The sequence below is a fragment of the Hydractinia symbiolongicarpus genome, chromosome 2, assembly GCF_029227915.1.
Source record: "Hydractinia symbiolongicarpus strain clone_291-10 chromosome 2, HSymV2.1, whole genome shotgun sequence".
Taxonomy (NCBI): domain Eukaryota; kingdom Metazoa; phylum Cnidaria; class Hydrozoa; order Anthoathecata; family Hydractiniidae; genus Hydractinia; species Hydractinia symbiolongicarpus.
This window is the reverse complement of record NC_079876.1, coordinates 30,929,411-30,953,337: the sequence shown is the minus strand read 5'-3', so window position 1 is coordinate 30,953,337 and position 23,927 is coordinate 30,929,411. Positions and strand designations below refer to the sequence as shown.

General features: G+C 34.3%; 2 protein-coding genes across 4 annotated transcripts; both read left to right on the top strand.

The window, feature by feature from the left end:
- Nucleotides 1-2,841: 2,841 nt before the first annotated feature.
- On the top strand, nt 2,842-14,657 carry LOC130630648 (uncharacterized). The gene is made up of 2 exons (XM_057444220.1): nt 2,842-2,996; nt 9,630-14,657. Exon 2 carries the CDS (start codon nt 9,633-9,635, stop codon nt 13,977-13,979), a length of 4,347 nt encoding a protein of 1,448 aa, XP_057300203.1. The 5' UTR covers nt 2,842-2,996; nt 9,630-9,632; the 3' UTR covers nt 13,980-14,657.
- Nucleotides 14,658-19,180: 4,523 nt separating this feature from the next.
- Nucleotides 19,181-22,746, top strand: LOC130630647 (uncharacterized). 3 transcript variants are annotated; one of them, XM_057444218.1, is made up of 8 exons: nt 19,181-19,281; nt 19,430-19,479; nt 20,336-20,386; nt 20,597-20,863; nt 21,234-21,338; nt 21,709-21,813; nt 22,210-22,314; nt 22,388-22,746. In XM_057444218.1, the coding sequence occupies exons 2-8, from the start codon at nt 19,431-19,433 to the stop codon at nt 22,399-22,401; spliced, it is 696 nt and encodes a 231-aa protein (XP_057300201.1). In that variant the 5' UTR covers nt 19,181-19,281; nt 19,430; the 3' UTR covers nt 22,402-22,746. The 3 variants fall into 3 exon arrangements, with proteins under 3 accessions (XP_057300201.1, XP_057300200.1, XP_057300199.1); XM_057444217.1 differs by lacking the exon at nt 19,181-19,281 and adding an exon at nt 19,292-19,359; XM_057444216.1 differs by lacking the exon at nt 19,181-19,281 and having other exon boundaries at nt 19,345-19,479.
- The last annotated feature ends 1,181 nt before the right edge of the window (nt 22,747-23,927 follow it).

Here is a 23,927-nt window from a genome sequence, read left to right as displayed (position 1 = left end):
GGACAAAATAACCTTAACCTGAAAGCAAGCAATGCATCAATAGTCAATAAATAAAATAAAAGTTTCAACAACGTAAATCCACGAGAACAAAAACAGAGCAAGCTTCGTGTTATAAATGCAGGAATAAGCTAATATTTCTTGCGACGACGAAAAGTTGAAGCAAACTCACAGTTCTTTGCTTTGAATGAATAACTTAATATTGCTTATACCGTAATTCCTCTTTTTAGCCTCCCCCCCCTCCCCCCGGGGGGAGGGGTATTGCATTTTGGAGGTTTTAAACGGGTGGGCTTAATAGAAGGGGGGCTAAATTAAGGGAGGGGGCTAAATAATAATGGAATTTTAAACACAATCTCTATTTTTCAAATTAATACATAATGTTAACTTCATCTGTTTCATAATCATATGGCAAAATTGGAAGATGGGCTTGTAGTGGCTGGAACATACACAGCCTGTTGTGAAAAAAAAGATATTTTGCAAAACGAAACTTAGGGAGAAAAAATTAAAACTGCAGCATATTCATATCGTTGTATATGACGTTAAATCAACGAATAATATCGAATTTCTTTGACTACTTTTACTTTTTTATTTTATTTTTAATTTTTAATTTTTTCATTTTTTGGGGGGATGGGCTTAATAAAGGGAGGGGATAAATAACTTTTTTAGTCCCTGGAGGGGGAGCGCTTATTAGAAGGGGGGCTAAATAAAAGGAGGGGGCTAAAAAGAGGAATTAGGGTAACTTCTTTTTTGTTCACATCTCCATATTAATAATAGGTTCATACTGACCTCTTTGTTCACTTTTGAATTCACAGTCTAACACTTTTGACAATACAGGAAATCTTTGGAGCATATTTTCGAAGAGTTCATGACATAGCAAAGTTGTATTGAAATTTGAAGTTTTCAATCGAAATAATTTTTAAGAAACACCCTGATTTTGTTTATCCACTCTCCAAAATCCGCCTCTGTCCCGTATATCGTTCAGTGTCTGCGATTTGTCACAGTCAACTTTGCACGCATGTAAGATTAAAAAAGCCTTCTTGTTGCAATTGGCACACTGTCTACCATAAGTTCAGTTATGTATTGTAAACTTTTTAGTTCGTTTCAGTAAATCGGTAAACATTTTCAGAAAGAGATGCCACATTTTTTTAGTTCCTGAAAGATGAAGTAAAATAGGATTATCAACTGTGGAAATAAAATGTTTCTTAAAGTTTCATCTTCAGATTTAAGTTGTAGATTAAAGTATTGGTAGATATCTCCTAGTAAGACTTTAAAAGCAATAAACATCCTCAAAATTACCATAATAATTTCTATCAGTGGCTTTATTGTGTTCCAAAGTTTAAAGGGGCTACGGAACGGCTGTTGGTTTTTGACTTTAGTGACTTACACAAAAGTTGAGCTGGAGGCGGCGAAAATCTAAAATGGCTATTTTTCCAGCATGTATGTAATTTACAGACTCCAACATATAGAATTTTTATCTTCTCCAGCCTTGGTCATGTTTTCATCCAGAATGAGTCTTGCTGAAATATTTCTTTGTAATATACTTTTCGGAAAAAAATATTGAACCAGCGAGCAAAGTTCACTGGTTTGTTTGCCGGATTTTTAATACGTGCTCGGGATGTACGGAATGTGAGCATCTTAACTGGTTCGTAGCCCCTTTAAATTTATCAGTTGAAAGTTTAAACCGTTCCTCTGAAAATATACACCTAGCTAATTCAGTCAAAGATCTGTATCCGAAAAACACATCTCAGAATTTTTTTGGTACGGACATGGAAGAGCTAGAACTTAACATTCCAATCTCTACTTAGATGAAGTTGTGATTTAAAAACCTTCTGGTCCTGTGTTAAATTCCAAATTTTTTTCCAATAAATCACCATCAATCAACTCAAATAAATAATCTAGGTCATCTCCAGCAAAGTAATGTTTTCCTATTTCCCGCCATTATTAAATCCCGCGTAGTATGGATGGGTGGTCTCATAAAAGCTAAGAGTAGATTGCGTAAACAATGTCGGTGGTCGCTGCCTTTTTCTTTTCTTACTTATGACTATGGTTTGACAATGAAATTATTGTCTGAAAGAGGGTAAACTGGCAGCAGAGGCGAAAGGTAGGCCGGCGACAAAATTTTGAAGTAAAAGACCACAAATAATTTTTGGATTTCAGACCTTCTAAAATGGTCTTATATTTCTATATTTTAGGGGCTTTTCCATATTAAATTATAGAAATGGCACAGAAATACTTTAATATTTGCAAATAACCGTGACTTTTTGAATTCAACAAAAAATTTGCAATCGCCGGCTTTGTGCAGTGCTATGGAAGGTACCAAACAGTTTGTACCAATATTGATATGATATGATGAGGTATGTACGTATAAGTCTTATGAGTGTTCATGTTAGAAATTATTTGTTATATGAATTTTTCACAATAGCCGATCTTTGTATCAGCTATCTTTTTTTTTTGCCGATACTTTCCTTAAAATAAAATTTTTTTATTTAAAAATTTTTTGTTGAACTAAAAACCTCTTCACTTCAAAGTGACGCCATGTCTCCTGTACATGAATTGATTTTTTTTAAATAACTCATATTTTTATACTTTGAACTGTTATTTTTTCTATACACTTTAAAAAGAATGAAAAACTAATTTTCTTCTCTGTTTAGCGTTTGTGAATTTTTACGTTATTTTACTTTCGCCGCAGATTTAATGATTCACCAACTTACTCAATGCATCTTTTTTTAATATTTAAAATTTGAAACGTTAAGGCAGTAACTTTTTATAGAAATTTTATAAATAATGCATCCTAAAGTGTCGTAGCAAATTATTCTGTGTCTTTAAATCATTTATGTCAAATAAAAAGTTGCAGATAAATTTGTTAGATTTGACGAGGTAAAATTAAAGAAAAAAAATTAAATTTTGCTTCCATATTCCGAACAAAGGAGGAAAACATACAGATATATCGCATATGATTAAGAATGTTCGGCAGAGTGTTTAATTTCAAACTTTAAAAAGTAAGTTATGTTATTAAATTACTTAAAAAGTTTTGTACAGAGTAAGACACTGTACGTTTAAGATTAAACGGGATAAAGTTTTGTCAACGAATCTATCGATGAGACACGTTTCAAAGTGACTTTGTTTCGTTTGATATGTATTATCAATGGACTAAAAAATCTCCTATGACGTCATAATTCAGGAGCAACAAATTCTGTTAGTTGAATTCGTCTTAAAGAATAATAAAAGGGATTGACAAAAATAAAAGCTTAGTTTAAAATTAACGAAATGTTTAAAACTATCCGTGATACTAGACCCTACGGTCTATTTCCTAAAACAAAATTTCCTGGGAAAGAAGTTGATTTGCTTCCTGCCACTTTTCAAAAGCGCGTTCTAAACGGCTAGAGGTTAGAAAACCAGAGTGTATATTGATTTGGTAGTGTGAAGTAGGCGGCCAAGAGACGTACCTATCAATAGTCCTAATTATACCACTTCAATATATGATAAAAATAATATGTAGACCGTAAATGAAATTACATTTGCACGTAAGAACTGAATTTACAAAGCATAATCCTAAGGCCAAGGTATGATTCAATGGCCAGGATATAGTCTGGAAATTTCATGGATGATTCTCATCCAGAATTTTCCTGAACAGCAGGTTTTTATGTTTTTCTACCCATCCGAAATTGTATTTGTTAGCTTCTCATTAATGTACTATTCTCACATTATCTGAAGAATGGTCTGTAAATAAACAGACCACCAAATAACACAAGATGCAAGAAATTTACACTTTACAACCAAACACTCCAACCATATAGACGTCTAGGTAACTTGTTTATGGATAATTATTTCTGTATGATAAATTTACTATTACTGTGGGAAGTTTATCATTTCTTGAACATGATAGTTTAGTAGGCGACGTTTCGGGAGATCCTTCTCCCATCATCGGGCAAAGTAAAATGATGTTGAACATGTATTTATATAATTGTAGAGGATCGAAATTCATAAAAATTAACCAATCAGAAACGACCTGATAATTACAGTTAATTACGGTAATTAACATTTTCGGACCAAGATGTAGGTACCTACTTCTTCTGTAGGGCTGGTAACCAAATCTCAGGAAGTTGATACGAGATGCTGTTTATGTGTTTGTTACATTCTACACTGTTGATGGTTTCTTTAATCTTCCTGGCCGTTGTTCTGGATTCTCTGTCAATGATTTTCTTCTCATCCCAATTAAACTGATGACTTCTGCTCCAGTTGTGGTCCGCAATTTCGTTTTTCTTCACATCTCCATTTCTCACTGCGCGCATATGTTCTTAAACTTGTTGCTTAAACTTTCTTTTTGCTTCGCCTATATACACTGCATCACAATCTTTACACAAGATTTCGTAAACAACATTGCTTTGTTCTTCCAGGATTATTTTGTCTTTTGGTTTAGACAAAGTGCTTCTTAGGGTGTCTTTAGAGTTAAGAATGCATTTGATCTTGTGTTGATTTAAAACTCGGCGAAGGATCTCGCTGGTACCTGGTACGAAGGGTAGGAATGCTGATGCGATAAATTCCTCTGATGTTTCCTTGTTGTCTCCGTTGCATCTTCTCTTCATTTTATTTTCTACTTGCGTGATGACTTCATGACTGTATCCATTTGCGATTAATGCATTTCTTACACGTCGAATTTCTTCTTTCCTCTCCTGTTTGTCACTGACTACGCTGTTGGCACGATTCATTAATGAAGATATGACACTTTCTTTGCAAGATTTCTGATCGTTTGATTCGAAGTTAAGGTACTGGTCAGTGTGTGTTGGTTTACAATACACTGAAACTGAAATCCATTTCAGTTTGCCATGCTAATTTCACAGATTTTACATGTTGCAAAAATTCTGATAGTGTTACTTCTAAGAAAGTAAAATAAAAACGTAAAGCTATATTTTATACACACATAAAAGCTAGCTATATTATAACACAAATTTATGTTCATAAAAAGTATTTAGCAATATTGGAAGAAAGAAAAACATTGAGAATAAAACTAGACAAACATGTTGGTTAAAGACAACAGAACTGGATCCTCTTCCAACTGTTATATGTCAGTCTTGTATCACATTTATCGAGAATTTAGTTTCTGAAAATAGAATAAAATTCAGCTACGACAAAATGTGTTTGTCAAACGTGGCATACACAAGGAAAATCAACATATTTAAAAGGAGAATAATAAAATCTAGAAAGCAATTATTATTAGTTGAAGTTCTAAGAGATACAAAAATTATTGCTATCAATGTGTTCTCTTTAAGTGTATATGCCTGCATGAAAACAAAAATTAGACACAAAGACAAAAGTTGAAAAAGTTGCAGAAAAACTAAAAAGAACTAAATGGACAGCACAGAAAATTGAAACTATAAAACTGAAAATGTATAATAACCTTGATAGGAACATCATTATAAAAACAAGATTATCCAATGCATTCATTGTGTGACTCCTGGAAATAACTGTTGTATTTGCAAAGTAACCTAACGTCCAAGCGGAGCAGATTTGTAACGCTGGAGAGGACGCGTCTCACAACAACCATGTTTCAACAAACGTCACCATCTAAGCACTTTCGTACCAAAATGATTGTTTTCTTCTAGATGATGTTTTCGGTAGATGGAGGTGATAATCTGCTCTATTCTTGTGGTCGGATTCACGTCATAATACTGGTTAAACCAATCACGGGCCAGTATTCACATTACACAGCCATTATGAAATGGTGTACAAATGCCGTAATCGTAATGTTTTTGTGATAAAACCTTCATAAATACAATACTGGATTTTTCAAGGAATTCTTTTTTTTTTAGTCAAATCTTTAATATGTTTTAGATATACACTGCTTAATTTTTGTCATTTTCCAACATTTAAACGCCGTTTTAATTGTAAATTCTGTCTAATTAAGGTTGCTACTGTGAAGGTTTGACCGTGAAAAGTCCACTTTGTACCCCAATCGGAGAGCAACGCATTCTGACCGCAAGAATATACACATTGTTCCAATGATCTCATTTTGGACAACTGTGTTCTTGTGAGGTGCAGCTTTACCATGTTTGTATATATACGTCAATATTGGAAGGATTGGAAATACGTAGATTTCGAATAGCTGCAACCTGGGAGAAATAAGAACAAGTTTTACCATTATATAAATGCATTTTTTTTTGTATGATGCATCAAATTCATTATTTAGAGTCCAAGTTTTGTTGAGCATGTATCCAATGTAATAGGTGTGTCCATGTAAAATATGCTATCTATCTAAGTGTTATTAACGATTTCTGTAGCTACCATTCTCCGGGGAGAACACGCGGATGAGCTGCAATTCTCTATGAAGTTCCCGAACGCATCACCTCTATTTTCAACTTAACGTTAACGGAGTTAACTGGAATAGATAAAGAGGATTCTGGATGGTCAAATAAAATCTTAACTTTTCCTTTGCTTTCCTTCCACTGAATCACTACTTCCAAGCAAGCTCTCATCTGATTCAACTTTCCCATGTTCCAAGTTTAATACAGCAGCGGAAAAAACAACAACGATCATTTACAAAGGAAGCTTAGAAGTGATGGCCAAAACAATATTCTTTTTATTTTTAACTGGGAAGAGATCAGCAAGTAAATAAAACATTGATAATTTTCCAAATACATAGGCAAAACTGCCTTTAACAAAGCGACAAAATATATGATTTGCGTTGTTTTCAGGCAATATTAAAAACCATGTACTTGCTTTAAAACAACAATATGTACTTTAGAGCCACCTCCACAACTACTTAGTCTTCACAGTGCAGTCTTCACTAAAAAGTTCCATTTTTAAGGATAACGATAAAATCCAGACCGTGATAATTAAATTGAATCTCGCTTACCAAGGACTAGGAAGTAAAAAATTCTGGATAAACAAGACACGAGTGCATTAATTAAAAATCTGCGAAAATTAAAGATTTTTGACCAGCCTCCACCAGGGCCATGCTTGTCTCGCCGTCCGATATGCAAAAAGAGACAACATGTCCTGGGATCGAGGTTGTCTGAGATATTGTCTATCAGTTGGTAACCACGCAGTTGGTACCAAATTTCTATGGCAATGCAACATACAAAACGATGAAAGTTAGCCGGTGTTTTGTTAAATGTCTGACTGATCTGTAAAGTGTTGATTTACTGCGAGGATGTTTGTGCCGTCTTTTCTGTAGCCAGGAGACAGACAGACATAAAGCCACTCAAAAAACGAATTTTCTGTGGTCCTCATGATCATTGTCAGTGAAAGCATTTTCACTCACCGGAGCAAACATAATTTAATCTGCTACCATTTAGGAAGTAAGATGTGGTCACTCTGCCTTTGTGCTCATTGAGTTATTTTAATTCGGGTTTGCTCTGAGAAATTGTTTATGATTATTGGTTGAATTATGCAAAAAGGAAATCTGAATTGTGTGGAGCTTGAAACGCTGATAAAAATAATGTATAGGATCGCGCGGTATTGATCAGCTGTTGAAGAGGTGTATAAGTTTTAAAAAATTTTCACACCAATGTACAAAAAAAATTTTTAGCAATCATTGTATAGAGCTTAATACGCTGATGAAGAAAGTGTATGGGATCATGCCTTTTTAACAAACAGTTACAGAGATATTTTTATGGTAACGTTTTCCCCTTTTTTTGAAACAGGCGGGTTGAGGTTTAGGAAATTGATCCTATTTTGGTCTCAGGAGGCCCCTAGTTACGAACGCAGTTATTGAAGCCTTAAACTTGAAAACGCAATGCAATGGCTTTACTATTCTTATTTAATAATTTGACGTTAGTCTAAATGCGTGCCGTAACGTTTAGGCATTTTACAAATAGGACATACTTTTTGGGCAACTTCAAAATGAACGCATACACTATTCCTGTCACACACATTTCGTATTATTACATAAGACTAGTCGATACAGGCCGTTAAAAATCCACTTAGGCAGAATATCAATGAAAAAGAACCGTCATTTGAATTTGATGATCATGAGGATCATGTGCTTTTAAAGAAGGTTAAGGAAATATAAAGGTTCAAACATTTTGCTGATTTCAGCCAAGTGCCCCTGATCTACAAAAAAATTTTATATTCATTTCCTTAGTCGTAAACGCTGATTAAAAAACGTTATATATGTAGATGAGACAGACACACTCTTCGTATATTTAAAAGAAATAATGGTATAGCTGACTAACTCGCCATGTATGAATAGATCAATAAGTTATAATTTTGCAGAACTTTACTTAATGTTAAATTAACGGCATGCCATACATAAGTAGCAAGCTAATCAGATAGTCAGAAAATACATTTTGTTGGAAAAACATGTCGCTAGTTAGCCACTTTTAAATTTATTTATAAATTTGGTTCTAGAAAATCCACAAAGGTAGATAAATATTAGACAATGAATTTGTATTTTTTTTAAAAAAATTAGACTTTAACAGCGGCCCATAAATTAACCCCGACAACATTTCACATCTGAATAATAATATAAAATATTTCTTTATTCAAAAGTGATATGTTTATTAAAAAAGGTGAGGGAAACGCCGACTTGCTCTTCATTTCTGTGAGTTAACTGAGCTGCGGTAGAGTCTTTGCTCTTTTTCCTTGATATGACGGCTTCAGGTAAGACGAGAACAACACTGGGCATGGGAATGAGGATCGTTAATCACGTCTCAAGTACAAGAATATAACTAATGTAAGCAATAAATTTAGCGCCTAATTTATTTTATAGTTCAATTCGCCGTCGAATTTGCCGTTCAATTCGCTTCGTGAACCCCCCCCCCCCCCCCCCTTAAGGAGTTTCAATCCATTATTTTAGAACATTTATTTTCGAGCTTGATTTACTACTTATCAGTGACCTCAAGTCTCTTCAAATTTGTTTTTTTTAAACAGCAACACTTTTTTAAAAGACCTAGCTACACTAACCACAAGGTAACCATAGAAAACATGGCAGCTTAGCTATGGCTTTGATTACATGGGAGTGAGAAAAAAATTGGTTATTCTTTATGGTAACGAAATTGATTCTGAAATACTCAATAAATTTTTAATCTCACTTTCCTTCGTTATCCCTCAGTTGTTAGGTTGTTCATCAAAATGATGATTTTAAGTTCCGCCTTTATGAAAAGAATTTTGTATGTAAATAATGCAGTTGCTTTGTGAAGAACTGTAATATTTTTATTTTCATGAATTTTTCATAAAAAGGTTAGAATCCGTGTTACTGTGCATATCACTGGATTTAAATTTCCTCTCCCGCGGTTAAAATCTTATGCCAAAAATGTTTTTTCAGCAGAAGTGTACACCGTGTCGGTCATATTTTGTCTTTAAACAATTATTTTTCTAGTAATTTTTCTTCTGAAAAAAAACCAACAAAATCAAAAAACGAAGAATGTTAAAGTTTTTAAAATTGGTGAAAGTTTTATTTCCATAAAAATCATGAGTTCTAAAATTTAATTTTAGAAAACATTTTAGATAAAATTGAAATTTCAAAAATTTTGATAGGCCAATTTCCCGATTTTTTTAAGGATTGTGTTAAAATGTAACGAGAAGAATTCTATTCTTCTCGCATCTTGATCGAAATGTTATATTTGTATAATCTTCTTAATAAAAACCTTTCTTTAAAATCAATTACAATTCTTATTCCTCTTTTTACTTAGATAATGGGTGAAAAAAGATTGGGCAACTTAACATTTTCCTTTCGCAACGCAATGCGCAACTCATCTGTAACTTCTCCAAAAGAAGACATCATCACGGTTAGTCCTGAAAATCCAAATAAAAAAATTATCGCAGACGAAAATAATTTGCAAAATTTGTTCACTCGCGCTAGAAGTACTGAACACATAGAACGACTTGGCAACGAAACAGAAAACCAAATCAAGTATAGCACGGAGCCGATGCAAGATGACGTCAGCGAACACTTGTTCGTTAACCACATAGGTTTATATTGGGATGAACAGAGAATCAATTCTTCACAAGAGACACTTCTGCTTGACACTATCAGCAATAAAAGTCACGAAGAAGTAAATACATTTAATTCAAGACATAGGAATGACGAGACACGCCCAGCTAACCTGAATGCGAAATCCCTTGCTGGTTTAACTTTTAATGAATCTCAGAACGGAGGAGAGCGTACGGCATGGATGCCAAAACACCACTCCGTAGAAGAGTTTCAGAATGAGCCAAGAAGACGTAAAAGTGAGGGCTGGATCCCAAAAAGCGCTGCAGCCAAAGCATATTTGTCTAAAAATAGTTTTGATATTCGAAGCATGTCGAATATAAGCAAAGAACAACAAAGGGAAGATCAGTTCTTAGGTCAGTATGGTTCTGAAAGATTTCCCAAAAATCAAACGAACGTTGACAAAGGTGATATCATGGTTATTGATGATTGGATGAATACAAAGATTGAAAATAATAATTTCAACAAAAATCCTATTCAAGATGAATCAATTGAGAATGACAAAATGGAGGTTTTACCTTGGGATCCATTGGAAGGAAAAAGTCATCAAATTTTAACTAACTCGAGCTATGATGCTTTAATATTTAATGAGAAAGATATTGTAGAAGAACATTCGGAGAGAGTTATAAATATTTCTAACTCTGAGGTAGATGATATATTATCGTTTGATGTCCGTAGTGAAAAAGAATTTAAATTAAAGAATAAACACCCAAAGCACTTTCAAAAAAAATCGCAGTCGGAGTATTTTAATATGAGTCAAAATTGTGAAAATGGTTTGGCCAATGAAAGAGAAAATCGAACGAATTCATGGCTTGAATACAATCACCAGTTAGCTGTTTCATCTCCAATTGAAACGAAAATAAAAAAATTAAATATGAACGAAAATAGGCTTATTCATACAACACAACTATATGGCAACAACATAAAGAAGCAAAAACACGAGAAAGAAACATTACAGAAAAAGATTTTAATCAAAAACAACAAAGTTTTAGCTGATATGAATTCAATTGAAACTGATCCTATATTTGAGCATAATATTAAGAAAATCAGCTCGATGGATTATAGTGCGTATGATGATGGCTACGGTAGTGGTAGTAATCGTACCAATCACAGCAGTGCTAGCGAGACACCAACCACAAATAGATCCAACAATGATCTTATCATATCTTTGACAGATCAAGTTAACTTTACCAGTCAAGATAGCGGTGATAATAACGGCTACGCTAAAATTACACGATCGTTATCAAACTTACATGAATTACTAAACGAAGAAGATGAAAGAGAAACCCAAAGAAGAAGTAGTCGTGAGGAAGAAAATGAAAAACGAAACGGTATACATAATAAACTAGAGAATATATTGAAAGCCAAAGCAAAGACACTGGAACGCTCAAAAAATCCTCACCAGGCTACAACTCAATATAAGTTTCCTGATCCGTTATTAGCTGAACGAACAAAATCGTTACCAAATGGTTTAAATACCCAAAATTATAACTACACTTCATCAAATACTTACGACAATGTGGATGAAGAGTCATTCCGTGCTCATTCTAAACAAGCTGATGCTTCTTACCATCAAGGAAGGAGCTCTTCTATAGAACAATCAGAGACACCTTCATCACGCTATGGACAACGTCATTTGTCACTGATTAAAGGAGACTCCATCCATGTTGAGAAAAAAGAAACACTTTTAAACGAGCTCAGAAGCACAATAAAAAGTAGATCTCCTCGTCCAGATGATCGGATGGAAATGGAAAGTTTTAATTTGACAAATTACGATAAGGGAACTCAGGGTTCAGATTATGCATTCCGAAATCAATCTCTCTTAGGAGAATCTAATGAATCTAACTCGTGGGACCAAGCACCGGATACAGAAAATTTATTTGAAATGTTTCCGTTACAACCCTCGCCTACCCGGCACATAACTTTAGGAGATGATCCCTTTAGCACTTTAAATAATATGTCAGCGGATAGTCAGGCACAGTCGCCAGAGATTTATACCGACCAGCGCCCGATCAATAAATCTGAAGTGATGGCAATGCTAAAATCGCATCTTAAAGACAAGACTGGCTTAGATAGTCTAAAACGAGAAGAAAAATCATACAGAATGATACGTCCAAAAATGAAATCCTTTTCCTTTACTTCACTTGATGCAGATGTGGAGAATAAGCCGTCCGTTTCTGAATTACCAACAACCAATTTAGAGTCAAATCAGCGCAGATTGAGTTTGGAGAGTGTGAACACAGAATATGGTTTATCTACTTCAATTGGAAGCGATAACCCTTCAAATCGGATTGGAGCATCACACGCGCATCGACTAAGTTTGACAGAGTCGGAATTGGAAGGTGTCAGGACCTACCCACACAAGGTAGCTAACCCAACAAACAAGGATTTACCATCATTTCATGACGACAAAAATGGCAGAAATGAATTTAAATCAAAGGAGCCAATCATAGCAAAACAGAACGCCTCGACATCCAATCAGCAGGTAACTAAGGATGTTGCATCAGTGGAAACAATAGTACTGTCACGTACTCCTGCAAATCCTGTTCAAATATTTTCAGATCATGAGACACTGGAACAGGTCCCAAAACAATCGCCGATAAACACTCAATCAGTAAAAAGCAGACATTTTAATGGTAGTTATGAAGAAATGAAGAGGAGCAATTCATTTAATGAGGCCAATGTGAATGTTGATGTATCAAACAGAAGACAGCAGCAGCAGCAACAGCCACAAAAAGAAGAAGACACAAGAACGTTCTATACAAGGAAAGAGGTACCTGCAACTCAAGTCAACGATAATAAGAACAATGCAATAACACATTATTATTTACCAGAACATAACCAAGAGAGAGTGATAAAACCAAGTGAATATCAAGTCCATAAGTTTTCTGACAGAACAAAATACCAAAGTCCTCAATCCCAGCAAACACAAAGAAACCACATGTCCGTGACCTTGGACACGTCAAATATCAAGGACTTTAAAACGTCAAATTTACATAACAAAAGGCAGTCACCAAGGAAGCAAAAAGCAAAACAAATCAAGAACCACATAGAAGTTGCACCTGTTGAACAAAATGTCGTCAGTAACGAACTTAATGGTGAGCAACTTGAAGCAATGGATGTTGAAGTGAAAGATTACACGTTGGAGGGTACAAATGCCATACCAGAATATTTGCCTAAAACGCCAAACGAAAAATGGGCTGACCAGACTTACACACATACCAACGTTGGCAAGATAAACATTCCATCTAGCTTCTTACCCAACGATAGTGTTATTTTCTCGACCTCAAGTACCACTCCAAGCATATCTCCCAGACCAAGTACTCCAAAAAAATCAAGAAAGGTTAGCTCTTCAAGCAACAAACAAGAATTGTCCAGACCAAGCACACCATCCAAGATAGGAAGTAAGTTAAGGATGTTATTCTCACCAAGCTCTAAAAGAAAACTACAAAAACGTGATTCAAACGAGACTTTATCCACGCAACTTTTTGCTTCACCAAGAAGCGACGAAGACATTACGCGACGCAAAAACATTAACGTGACGTCATGGAGTTATGATGACGTCATCTCGATAAATGGTAGCAATCATTTTGATGAAGATGACGATAGCATAGATGTTGATTTCATAACGAATGATGAATGGCTAACTAGTCAGACTAAGAATATAAACAATGAATACAACCACTCAGCCAATCCAAATTCTGCAACTCGAAATGGCTCGGCGCCTAAAATTAAAGCACCCCTGTTACCAAACTCCCACAACACAAAACATTCGTTAAAAAACAATACCAAATATGGTATCGGTAAAATTGTTGTTCCGGATGTGTTTTCCAGTAATGAAGGTAATAATATGACGCCTTTAACATTCAACACAAGATATGTCCGGGCGCCGCCTAAACAAAAACAGGAGGAAGAAAAAGAGACGGTGATTGATTTGGAAAAGAATGAAATTGCTTTTAACAGTTTGGATATACGAAGCATTGGATACAAAGCTGGTCGCAGACTAAAACACCAATATCAACCAGCTGTTTCAAATCATATATCCAAATAAGGTTTATTTGTTTCCTTATAAGGTTTAATAGCTTTTAAATAACGCTTAATTTCCAATCAGGAACAATACAATGACTGGCCATAATTTTTTGTCCGACCATCGTGAACTCCGCCATTTTGGATGTCACCAACCTGGGTTGTAGTGTCTAGAATTCAGTAAAACATTGTGAGAAAAATTACAATCGATTTGTTAGAAAACCAGAATTTAAATAAACAAACATTAACATATAATTACTAAACATTTTCAAAAATAATTTTTATATTTTTCTCAATAATCATCATAATCAGGGTATGATGCGGAGAAAATTCCTGAAAGGAACTGTATTATAACACATGTATATTATATATAAGTGGCTGTTGATATATTTTATAGTTAGCAAGTAGACGAATTGTTTTTATTCAAGGACAACATTTTTTTGTGCCATAATAAACGAATTTTTTTTGCTTGGAAAGTTCCAATTTTAACTAACTCTAAATTTTATCAATCTTCTCACAACAACCACCGGACATGCTAATAGTTGTTATACAAAAGTTTAATTTAGTTTGCGGTTTGACATAATAACTTTGACCTCCAGGGTTGTGTTTAGTGGTTAAAATAGGACTTTTTATCAGAGTGGTATGATTTGTAAATTTTTGTAGTTTTTATTTCACTGTCAGTATAAGAGAAAATGCACATACATATTCTGTTCTTCTATATAACGGTACCTTTGGAAAAAGTCTGGGAAGCCAGAAAAATTCCATTGATAAACTCAGTAAGGTCAAATGTGATAGGCTTTTTTTGGCAAGTCTCTTTTGACGTTATAAACTGATAGCCATTTTCAACTGGTTTATACGTGAAATTCGCTGCGCTGATTGGCTAAAAAGACTTCACATTACGGGCTTTATACAGCACCGTAAAACGTTTAACATCATAGCAACTTCAGCAGAGGATTGGTAACATAGCCAGCTAAATACAGACTCAAATATCTACTTACAGTAATCCACAACCTCGCATAAGTCCGCCAGAAAAACATCAAGGAATGTATATAACTTTAAATTCACTGCGTCTTTAATCTCGACATTTATCGCAACATAGTTAATCAATGACCAGGGGCGGCGCCACTAGGGGGCCAGGGGGCTTCAGTCCCCCCACTTTTTTGCTAAGTAATAATATTTTATTTTCTGTCAATAAGTGTTTCTATCACTGCATGATAATTGATGTTATCCAACCAGAGAACCTGCAGGCTATTTCACTAAATAATGCGATCTACATGTTTTAGGACTCTAAAAATGCTTTGGATTCCAGACCCCACCAGGGGGGGGGGGGCTTACACCACACCCCAGAGCCTCGCTGTATCAGCATCTCGCTTCGCTCGCTCGTTGATTGTCACTAAAATCTCAAAATCTCCATCTATGGCTAAGCCCACCCCTCCCCCCCCCTTAAACACACACACACACACACATTTTGAAAATTGTGGCGCCGCCCCTGATAACAAGCAAAAAAGCATCAAATTTGTGTAATAGACTTCTGACGAAGAATAAATTTTAGTCCAAAAAACGTATAAAAAAAATCCATATATAGATATGCGGATGTTGTTTTTTCTTTGTATGTGAAAAATTAATGCAATAAAATTAAAAACCAAACGTTTTCTTTCTTTATCAAAGCCTGATTTTTACGACCTTGTCATAAGTAAATCTTTAGAGATTCTGTTTTTACAAACCCAAACAAAAGCTATAGCTATCAGTTAATAAAGACAATATAAACTGTTTTATCCATCTTTTCCGAGATATACTACCCCCACTTTTGACCTGGAGTAATATTTCTTGGTGTAGATAGTCAAAACTGTTTACATTGTATTATTGTTAACCGTCTGGATTTCATAAGTGGGTAATACGGGTTTTTGGCCATTCTAATTGGCTAGGTGCTCTTGACGACGGGCCGATATGAATTGGGTCTCAGAGGCTTTCACAAAAGTACTGGTAATAGCGCTTAAAGAAGATTATGATCACTGAGAAGAAAAACAACATCTAAAATCACCCTAATTTTCACATTGGACTTCTAATTATATCTGAAGGTGACAGGAAAGCTTTCTATGTGTATTTGGTATCCATAATTTATTTGATATAAGCACTTACCTTGCTATGAAATCAAACTTTCCTTTTTTGAACTACATTTTTCTAAGTTTTGCACAAAAACAAACAAGATTATTCAACATAAAGTTAGTAAAAAACAACAACAACTTTGAATCTTTTTAAATTACCTTTTTAAAGCTAGTAATCACTATTTGTGTTGTCTTCGTTTACTTGTCAAAATAATTTCAATTTTACTGATATGTAATATATAACCTTAACTTATTGTACCGTGAAAAAGAATACTAAAAATATTAAAAGATGTTGTTATTTTGAGAAGATAACAACAAAATAGTAGCATATTTATCATAAAAAAGTATGAATCCGTAGACAGGTTGTCTATATAGTGGTAAAGTCTGTATTTAACCTTTCGTGTGGTCTGTTTATTACACACTGTTTTTCAGCATCTAATAAGCTGGAGAGCATCATCAATGACGGTGTAACGATTTCAAACAATCTGTTTAATAATAGCCGTCGTCTGTCTGTCTGTGTGTCCGCGAAAGCCGTGTCCCGTAACGGAAACACGAAATTTTTAAAATGCGCACCAATACAAAATGCGATATATTTTTATCCACTTTGTTGCGACGGGTAAATTTAAAGGACGCGACGAGCGACCCCGTGGATTTTTCCCGTATATATATTTCCGTATTTGGATAATACCCGTATACGTCTGTCCTCACGCAAAATGGTACCGCCAGTAGCAAGACGCACGCAATGCGGTATAAAAAGGACGGGCGAACCCGTGGATTTTCCACGGGCTAACGACTAGTAAAATTCCAATTTAACGTCAGCCGATTATGTTGAACTTTGAACTGTCATACCATAAGACGAATTCCCAGATGTAGTTACCTGTGCATTGCACGAAGACGTTTATTCACGATTTTTTTTCACGAGTTATATTTTATATAAATTTAGACTTTTTTTTATCATCTTCTTATATCAGTCGGAAGTCAAATTCAAGTTTTCAAGTTTCCACCTCATTCAAATTGTGCCTCATTTTTTTAACTCCATTTCTTAACTCAAATTCTTCACTTTTTTAACCCAATTTCTCAACTTCGCGCATACTTGTAGCAAACTTCGCGCATACTTGTAGCAAGCTAGTAATTATTTATGCTCTCTATTCAACTTGTGATAATTTATGCAGTTCGTGCTCAGGATCTTTTTTAATCAACTAAATTATGTAATGTATCTTTTTTAGTTCGAATATATTTAACTGCTGCAAGCACAAAGCAAATTGGTGCATTTTCTCTTCCCTCGACTGATCTGGATCTGCCATAATCTTTCAGACAGAGATCTTACTTTACCCGTTTTGTTGCAGATTTTTTCCTTTGAAAAAGTAGGTCCCAAAGTTAGATTCGACAAAAATGTAATTCAAAATGTAATTCTTTCTTTAATCTTGTGCTCGAATTTAAGGACTTTAGAAACAACTTATGTTCGTGATATTGTTTGTAAGAAGGTGAAAAAAAAAGTACTCGGTTTGAGGGGGGACAAAAATGTTCCTTTTTGCAGTTTAGTTCTGATGAGGTAATGTGCTTTCGCATGTTCTTTTATCTCCAGTAATCTGAAATTAATTTCATCTAAACTCAATATCTCATTTTGACATAATAATAAAGAATTTTTTTTTTTTTTTAATTAAACCTTTTGTTTCGCAGATTAGAACTGGAGAACGCTGAAGACCGAAGACTGAAGGAATGTAGTTTCAATGATAAAAACATTCAGGACTATTTTTTTACTCTTTGAGTATCAAAAAAGATATTTTAATGCAGACTTGTGAACTTAAAATGTTGCTTTTCAAAACACTCTGTTTTAACATAAAATTTCGGCATCCATTTTATTTGGTGCTTCACCTTTTTCAAATTTTTCTTTAACTTTTTATCCACTTTAAGCAAGTCACGGTGACCAAGGATTGTTACATATCTATAATACTTTATTGCTGAAAACTTTGTTCAAGCAAAGTTGGCTAAAACTGCCAAGCCCCTCACTGGCATAAAAATTGTTGATAAAAAAAGACGAAAAAAATGTTAGTTATAAACCCTAATTTTACTCGCCTAATACCAATCACGGGCAACAGCTTGCAAAGAAGCACCGTTTTTAGCACATAAAAGCGACTCATTTGTAACGATTTGAAGACACCTAGATACATTGTAATTTAATGTGACTTTCAGTTTAACGCAAAGTTTGTCGGCCATACATAATGGTTGGTATACTATACCAGAAATGCATTTTAAAAACATTTAAATTGAAACCACTTAAAAGAGGAACATTTTTTTGCATAAATTACAATCTTAACCTGACCTAAATGTAAAGCATGTTTCTTAATTAGGCAGGTAATTACCTTTACAAATAGAGCCTTTGAGAATAGGTTTGATATCACTTTGATAATCAGAGGAGCATTTGAAATCTTATCTACGTGGTTAGGATTTAATTACCGACTTTTGAACTCTCGCTTGATATGTTTCCTAATTAATTAACTCCTTGGTTTGGTCTAAATGTTTTGCTGAGACAAATCTGGTTTTAAATACAAGGCCGGCAATAACAAACCGTGAAAAGTTGGAGCATAAAAATGTTGTTATTAACACTTTCCAACAATTAAGCTTAAAATTTTTATTCAGCAAGAAATGGGAGGAGAGTAACTGACCCGCTTATTAAATTACCAAAGTATTTTTATTCCACTATTTGTTAAATATTAATTTTAATATTTTTTGTGTCCTGATGGTTGAGTCCCGAAATTAAACTTGCAATATTTTTAAAATTTCAGGAAAATGAAAAAATTCTTACAAAAAGGTTTAATAATATAATAAAAATTTATTCCGATTATAAAAATTTTGGTCATGTTACCAAATTATAATTAAAAAAAAGATTCTGTAATTCAGAGATCCGCGTTACATCAACAGAGTGAAAGCTTAAAGTTTAACAGTAAATATTGGCCCTCCCACACGAAAGAGGAACATTTTTTGTAATCATCATTTCGTAATTTTTGTTCTAATCACTCAAGCAATACTTTATAATTGTTAATTTACGTCATTTGAATAGCCTTCGTAATCATCTCACTTATTTAAGCACCTTTAAGCTTATTATTTTTCTCAACCGCTGTCTTAATTACCGAAAAGCTGCTACGATAATCAGTTTCGGTATACAGTATAAAAGCAATAAAATTGTTTGAAACATATCTCAACACACGGCTTACTTGTTACGTAAGTTATTTTTCATTAATTCTTTCTATGACACTGAAGTTAAGGAATGGTTTATGTGGATGTATACTTCAAAACAAAGTATTTTTATGCGATTTTCTAAAATATTAACTCTTTGTGTTTTAATATTTCTTTTCAAAATTTTTTACAGAATGAAGATACGGGCCATTATCGTGTTGGGTGCATGTCTAATTCTCACTGGTATGTATTCCAATTATTAAAAGCAAATCTTTAATACGTTTCTAGGAGTTGAAATTTGTGTGTAAGATTTCTAGAATTTTAATGTTTAGTGCTCAAAACGTTTTCTTGACATTTCCATTGATTTTCGATTAAATTTAGAGTGGCACCATTCTGGGGTCAATCTGTAAGAGATTCCAATAGCAGTCGAACGTATATCTAGTCAAACACTCTAAAAATAGATATTTATAAAAACCATGAACAAGTTTCCGCAGGATCGGGCAAGAATCTGTATGTAAAAGGATAGGAAGAATAAAAAGTGTCTTTTGATGGAAAATTAACCACTCGTTTTAGTTCACTACTGGATAATTCCACCCTTTTAAAGCTTCATGTAAAAATAGGACGACGCAAAAAGAAGAAAGAAGCTAAATAGTGCAATGATATTGCAGATTCCGTATTGCGTGTGACTAGTGATCATGATAAAATATATAACTAACTAGTTCTTAACCCGTGAAAAATATATAACTAATTAGCTGTTGACCTATAAAAAATGTATTATTAACCAGTTGTTGGACTGTAAAAAATATATAACTAAAAAATATATGACTAATTAGTTGTTGGACCGTGAAAAATATATGACTAATTAGTTGTTGGACCGTGAAAAATATATGACTAATTAGTTGTTGGACCGTGAAAAATATATGACTAATTAGTTGTTGGACCGTGAAAAATATATAACTAACTAGTTGTTGAACCGTGGAAAATTCACGGGAGATATTGCGTGTATTATCGGTATGATTTTTTCGAAATACAGCTGCATTTATCCACACACAAACACACACACGACACGGTCATTACGATAAAGATCTTTTTTGTTTAGCAACATGTTTGGAAAGAACAGAAGATAAGAATGATGTGAAAAGTACATCAGGTAGGAAGTCACGTGAGTCTTGTGATAATGTTTATAGACTTCTGTTAAGTTACTTTTCGCATGCCAGTGTCTTAGTTGTATGGTTATATAAATATATACTTATATGGGTCTGTAAAAAATAGTTTTAAATTTTTCAACAAAATATGGTCATTTTAAAGTACTTTGTTTCAAAACTAAAGTCAAATTCTTAATAATTTCTAAAATTTATAGATTTGAACGAAATTGATGAAGATGAAGATGTCATGGAACAAAACAAAGATACCACAGACGATGAAAACGCGATAGAAGAAGATGAGAACACTGACAGCATGGATAATGAAGATGGTAATGATGAAGTTGATAATGATGTTGATGTTGATGTTGATGAAGTTAGCATGAACGATCCTATACGAAAAAGAAGAAGATCGCCTAGACGCTTGGACGGAAGAAAAGTTTTTGCATATTACAAAAAACGATACTATCGACCAAAAAATGCAGGTTTGTAAATTGTTCTTGCAGATCTGTGATAATAATACAAGGTAAAGCTCGAGGGCTACCCTGGTTGGCCAAAACAAAGGACTTCTAGAAACGTAGCTTTTTTGCTGTTTGCGATGATATAAGATAAATGCTTTTTTCATTCCGCTGATTTCACCTGGGCTTCAAGCTCTATGATAAAGTGGGCCTTATTACACTCCATTTACACTGGGATTTGCAGTATTAAGTATGTTCGTTTTGAGAGGTGACATATAAGTGGGGGTGGGGAAATGGGGTGAATTGACCGCTTGTCAAAACACCTTTAAATGGCTCAGAAAAATCGGAATTGAAAGGAGGTTCCTTTCTTTGAGAAAGCTTATGTTTTTGTTAATAGAAATGAACGATCCTATACGAAAAAGGAGAAGATCGCCTAGACGCTTGGACGGAAGAAAAGTTTTTGCATATTACAAAAAACGATACTATCGACCAAAAAATGCAGGTTTGTAAATTGTTCTTGCAGATCTGTGATAATAATACAAGGTAAACCTCGAGGGCTACCCTGGTTGGCCAAAACAAAGGACTTCTAGAAACGTAGCTTTTTTGCTGTTTGCGATGATATAAGATAAATGCTTTTTTCATTCCGCTGATTTCACCTGGGCTTCAAGCTCTATGATAAAGTGGGCCTCATTACACTCCATTTACACTGGGATTTGCAGTATCAAGTATGTTCGTTTTGAGAGGTGACATATAAGTGGGGATGGGGAAATGGGGTGAATTGACCGCTTGTCAAAACACCTTTAAATGGCTCAGAAAAATCGGAATTGAAAGGAGGTTCCTTTCTTTGAGAAAACTTATGTTTTTGTTAATAGAAATGAACGATCCTATACGAAAAAGGAGAAGATCGCCTAGACGCTTGAACGGAAGAAAAGTTTTTGCATATTACAAAAAACGATACTATCGACCAAAAAATGCAGGTTTGTAAATTGTTCTTGCAGATCTGTGATAATAATACAAGGTAAAGCTCGAGGGCTACCCTGGTTGGCCAAAACAAAGGACTTCTAGAAACGTTGCATTCTATGTATTATAAAGCTTTTTTGTTGTTTGCGATGATATAAGATAAATGCTTTTTTCATTCCACTGATTTCACCTGGGCTTCAAGCTCTATGATCATAGCTGGAAGAACGCCTCATCACACTCCATTTATACTGTACTTGCAGTACTAAGTATACTGGTGTTAAGAGGTGACATATAAGTGGGGATGGGGATATGGGGGGAATTGATCGCTTGGCAAATAACCTTTGAATGGCCCCGAAAAATCGGAATTGAAAGGAGGTTCCTTTATTTGAGAAAACTTATGTTTTTGTTAACAGAAATAAACGATCCTATACGAAAAAGAAGAAGATCACCTAGACGTTTGGATAGGAGAAAGGTTTGGAGATATTACAAGAAACGGTATTATCGACCACAAAATGCAGGTTTGTAAATTTAGTCTTTTTTTATATCAGTATATTGTGTTCTCGTTGTGTTAAATTTTCCTTTCTTACGTAGAAACAACGGAGTAATACTGCAAAATCGATACGATACATCAAGCACAAACGATAAAATTAATATCGAGTACGATTGTTATTTAATTTGACCCAATTTATTACTTAACCTTCGCACAGTTTTCATAATTTTAACACCATACACATTTTTTAGCATACCATGTCTGAGAATGACAAAACATAATTTGATGCTCAGTTTCATTGCTGGATTTTCGAAATTTTTAAACAGAATCGTGTAATTTTTCCAAAAATAATTATTCTTCTTTTCATTCTTTTCCATATTTTTTCAAAATATTAAATTGTTTTTTTGTAGCTATAATTTTTAAGCATTTTTCATTCATAGAATATTTACATTAAAAGGGCTGTTTTGATTCGTCCATCCCGTGTGAACACTTTTCCGTCCTTCGCAAACAAAAAAGAAGGAACCTCGCCCCCTTACTCAGGAGACAGATTGATGTAAAAAAATAACAAGTCCTGGGGACAAAGTTGCAAACTCGTCCGTGTAGCACGTTTATAACGTATTAAGTCTCTTCTGCTTCACGGCAATATCGTCCCCGGTGTCTCTTGTCTTAGCGACCTCATTCCCAATGACTCTCTTCAAAAATGAGAAATGGGGTTTGAAGTCCAGTGAAGATTCATGAAGCAGCACAATTTTTTCTAAATACTCCCGTGTTACAAAACAGAACACTTTTCACTACCAGGAGGTTTATAAATCCCTTTAGAAACTTTCTATCCGACGTTTAACTTGTTTTTTATCTATGTAATGGCGGTAAAATTCGGAACAAAAATTTCTTACGGACTTTTTCACCGGCTTGTTCTAACTAATCAAGCACTGCATCAAAAAATAAAAGGATGCAAAGTTTAGATATTTTCAATTCACATTTTTGATGGAATTGCTTCGCAAAGAAAACAAGAAGCCCTGGGGGCTCTAAGAATTTCCACTCGCTACCAAAACATTAGATGACAACTTGCTAATTCGTTGTGTTATCGTGCCAAACATTCGAAGAGTTTTGGTACATGAAGCTCTGAAGATAAAGCACACAAGTGACAATATATCTTACAACAAACGCAAACAAAACGAAACGTGTCATAATAAACTCACATTTTAAAAGAAATTGCTAACAAAAAATACAGCCTAAAAATCAAAAATTTTGATGTGACCATCATGTTCAGCATACTTTTTTGTTAACTGTGCCAAATTTTGTCGAAAATAAAGTAGTTTTAATTTTTGGACCAATTTTGACGGAAATAGACATTCAGGTGACAAAAATCAAAATTATAATGTCACCATTATGTTCAGCATACTTTTTTGTTAACTGTGCCAAATTTTTTCGAAAACAAATACCAATTTGGCCTGAAACGTCACTAAAATGACTTCCCAGTACTTAGGGAGCTTGGGTACGAAGTTTAAATCTGTGACGTTGCAATTGACCATTTGGCACAGGGTTAGTCAGTCAGTTATACCAATACTATCCTCCTCTCAGAGGAACGTGAAATCCCAGGGTCGATTTTTTCACAAAAAATGCTCCGAAAGAAAAAAACGA

Bases quoted from the DNA above. Each gene is read 5' to 3' on its own strand.
- LOC130630648 (XM_057444220.1), top strand. From the start codon at position 9,633: ATGGGTGAAAAAAGATTGGGCAACTTAACATTTTCCTTTCGCAACGCA.
- LOC130630647 (XM_057444216.1), top strand. From the start codon at position 19,368: ATGCGATTTTCTAAAATATTAACTCTTTGTGTTTTAATATTTCTTTTC. The intron at 19,480-20,335 runs GTATGTATTCCA...TTTTTTGTTTAG, and splicing joins TGCATGTCTAATTCTCACTG to CAACATGTTTGGAAAGAACA. The intron at 21,339-21,708 runs GTTTGTAAATTG...TTTTGTTAATAG, and splicing joins CTATCGACCAAAAAATGCAG to AAATGAACGATCCTATACGA.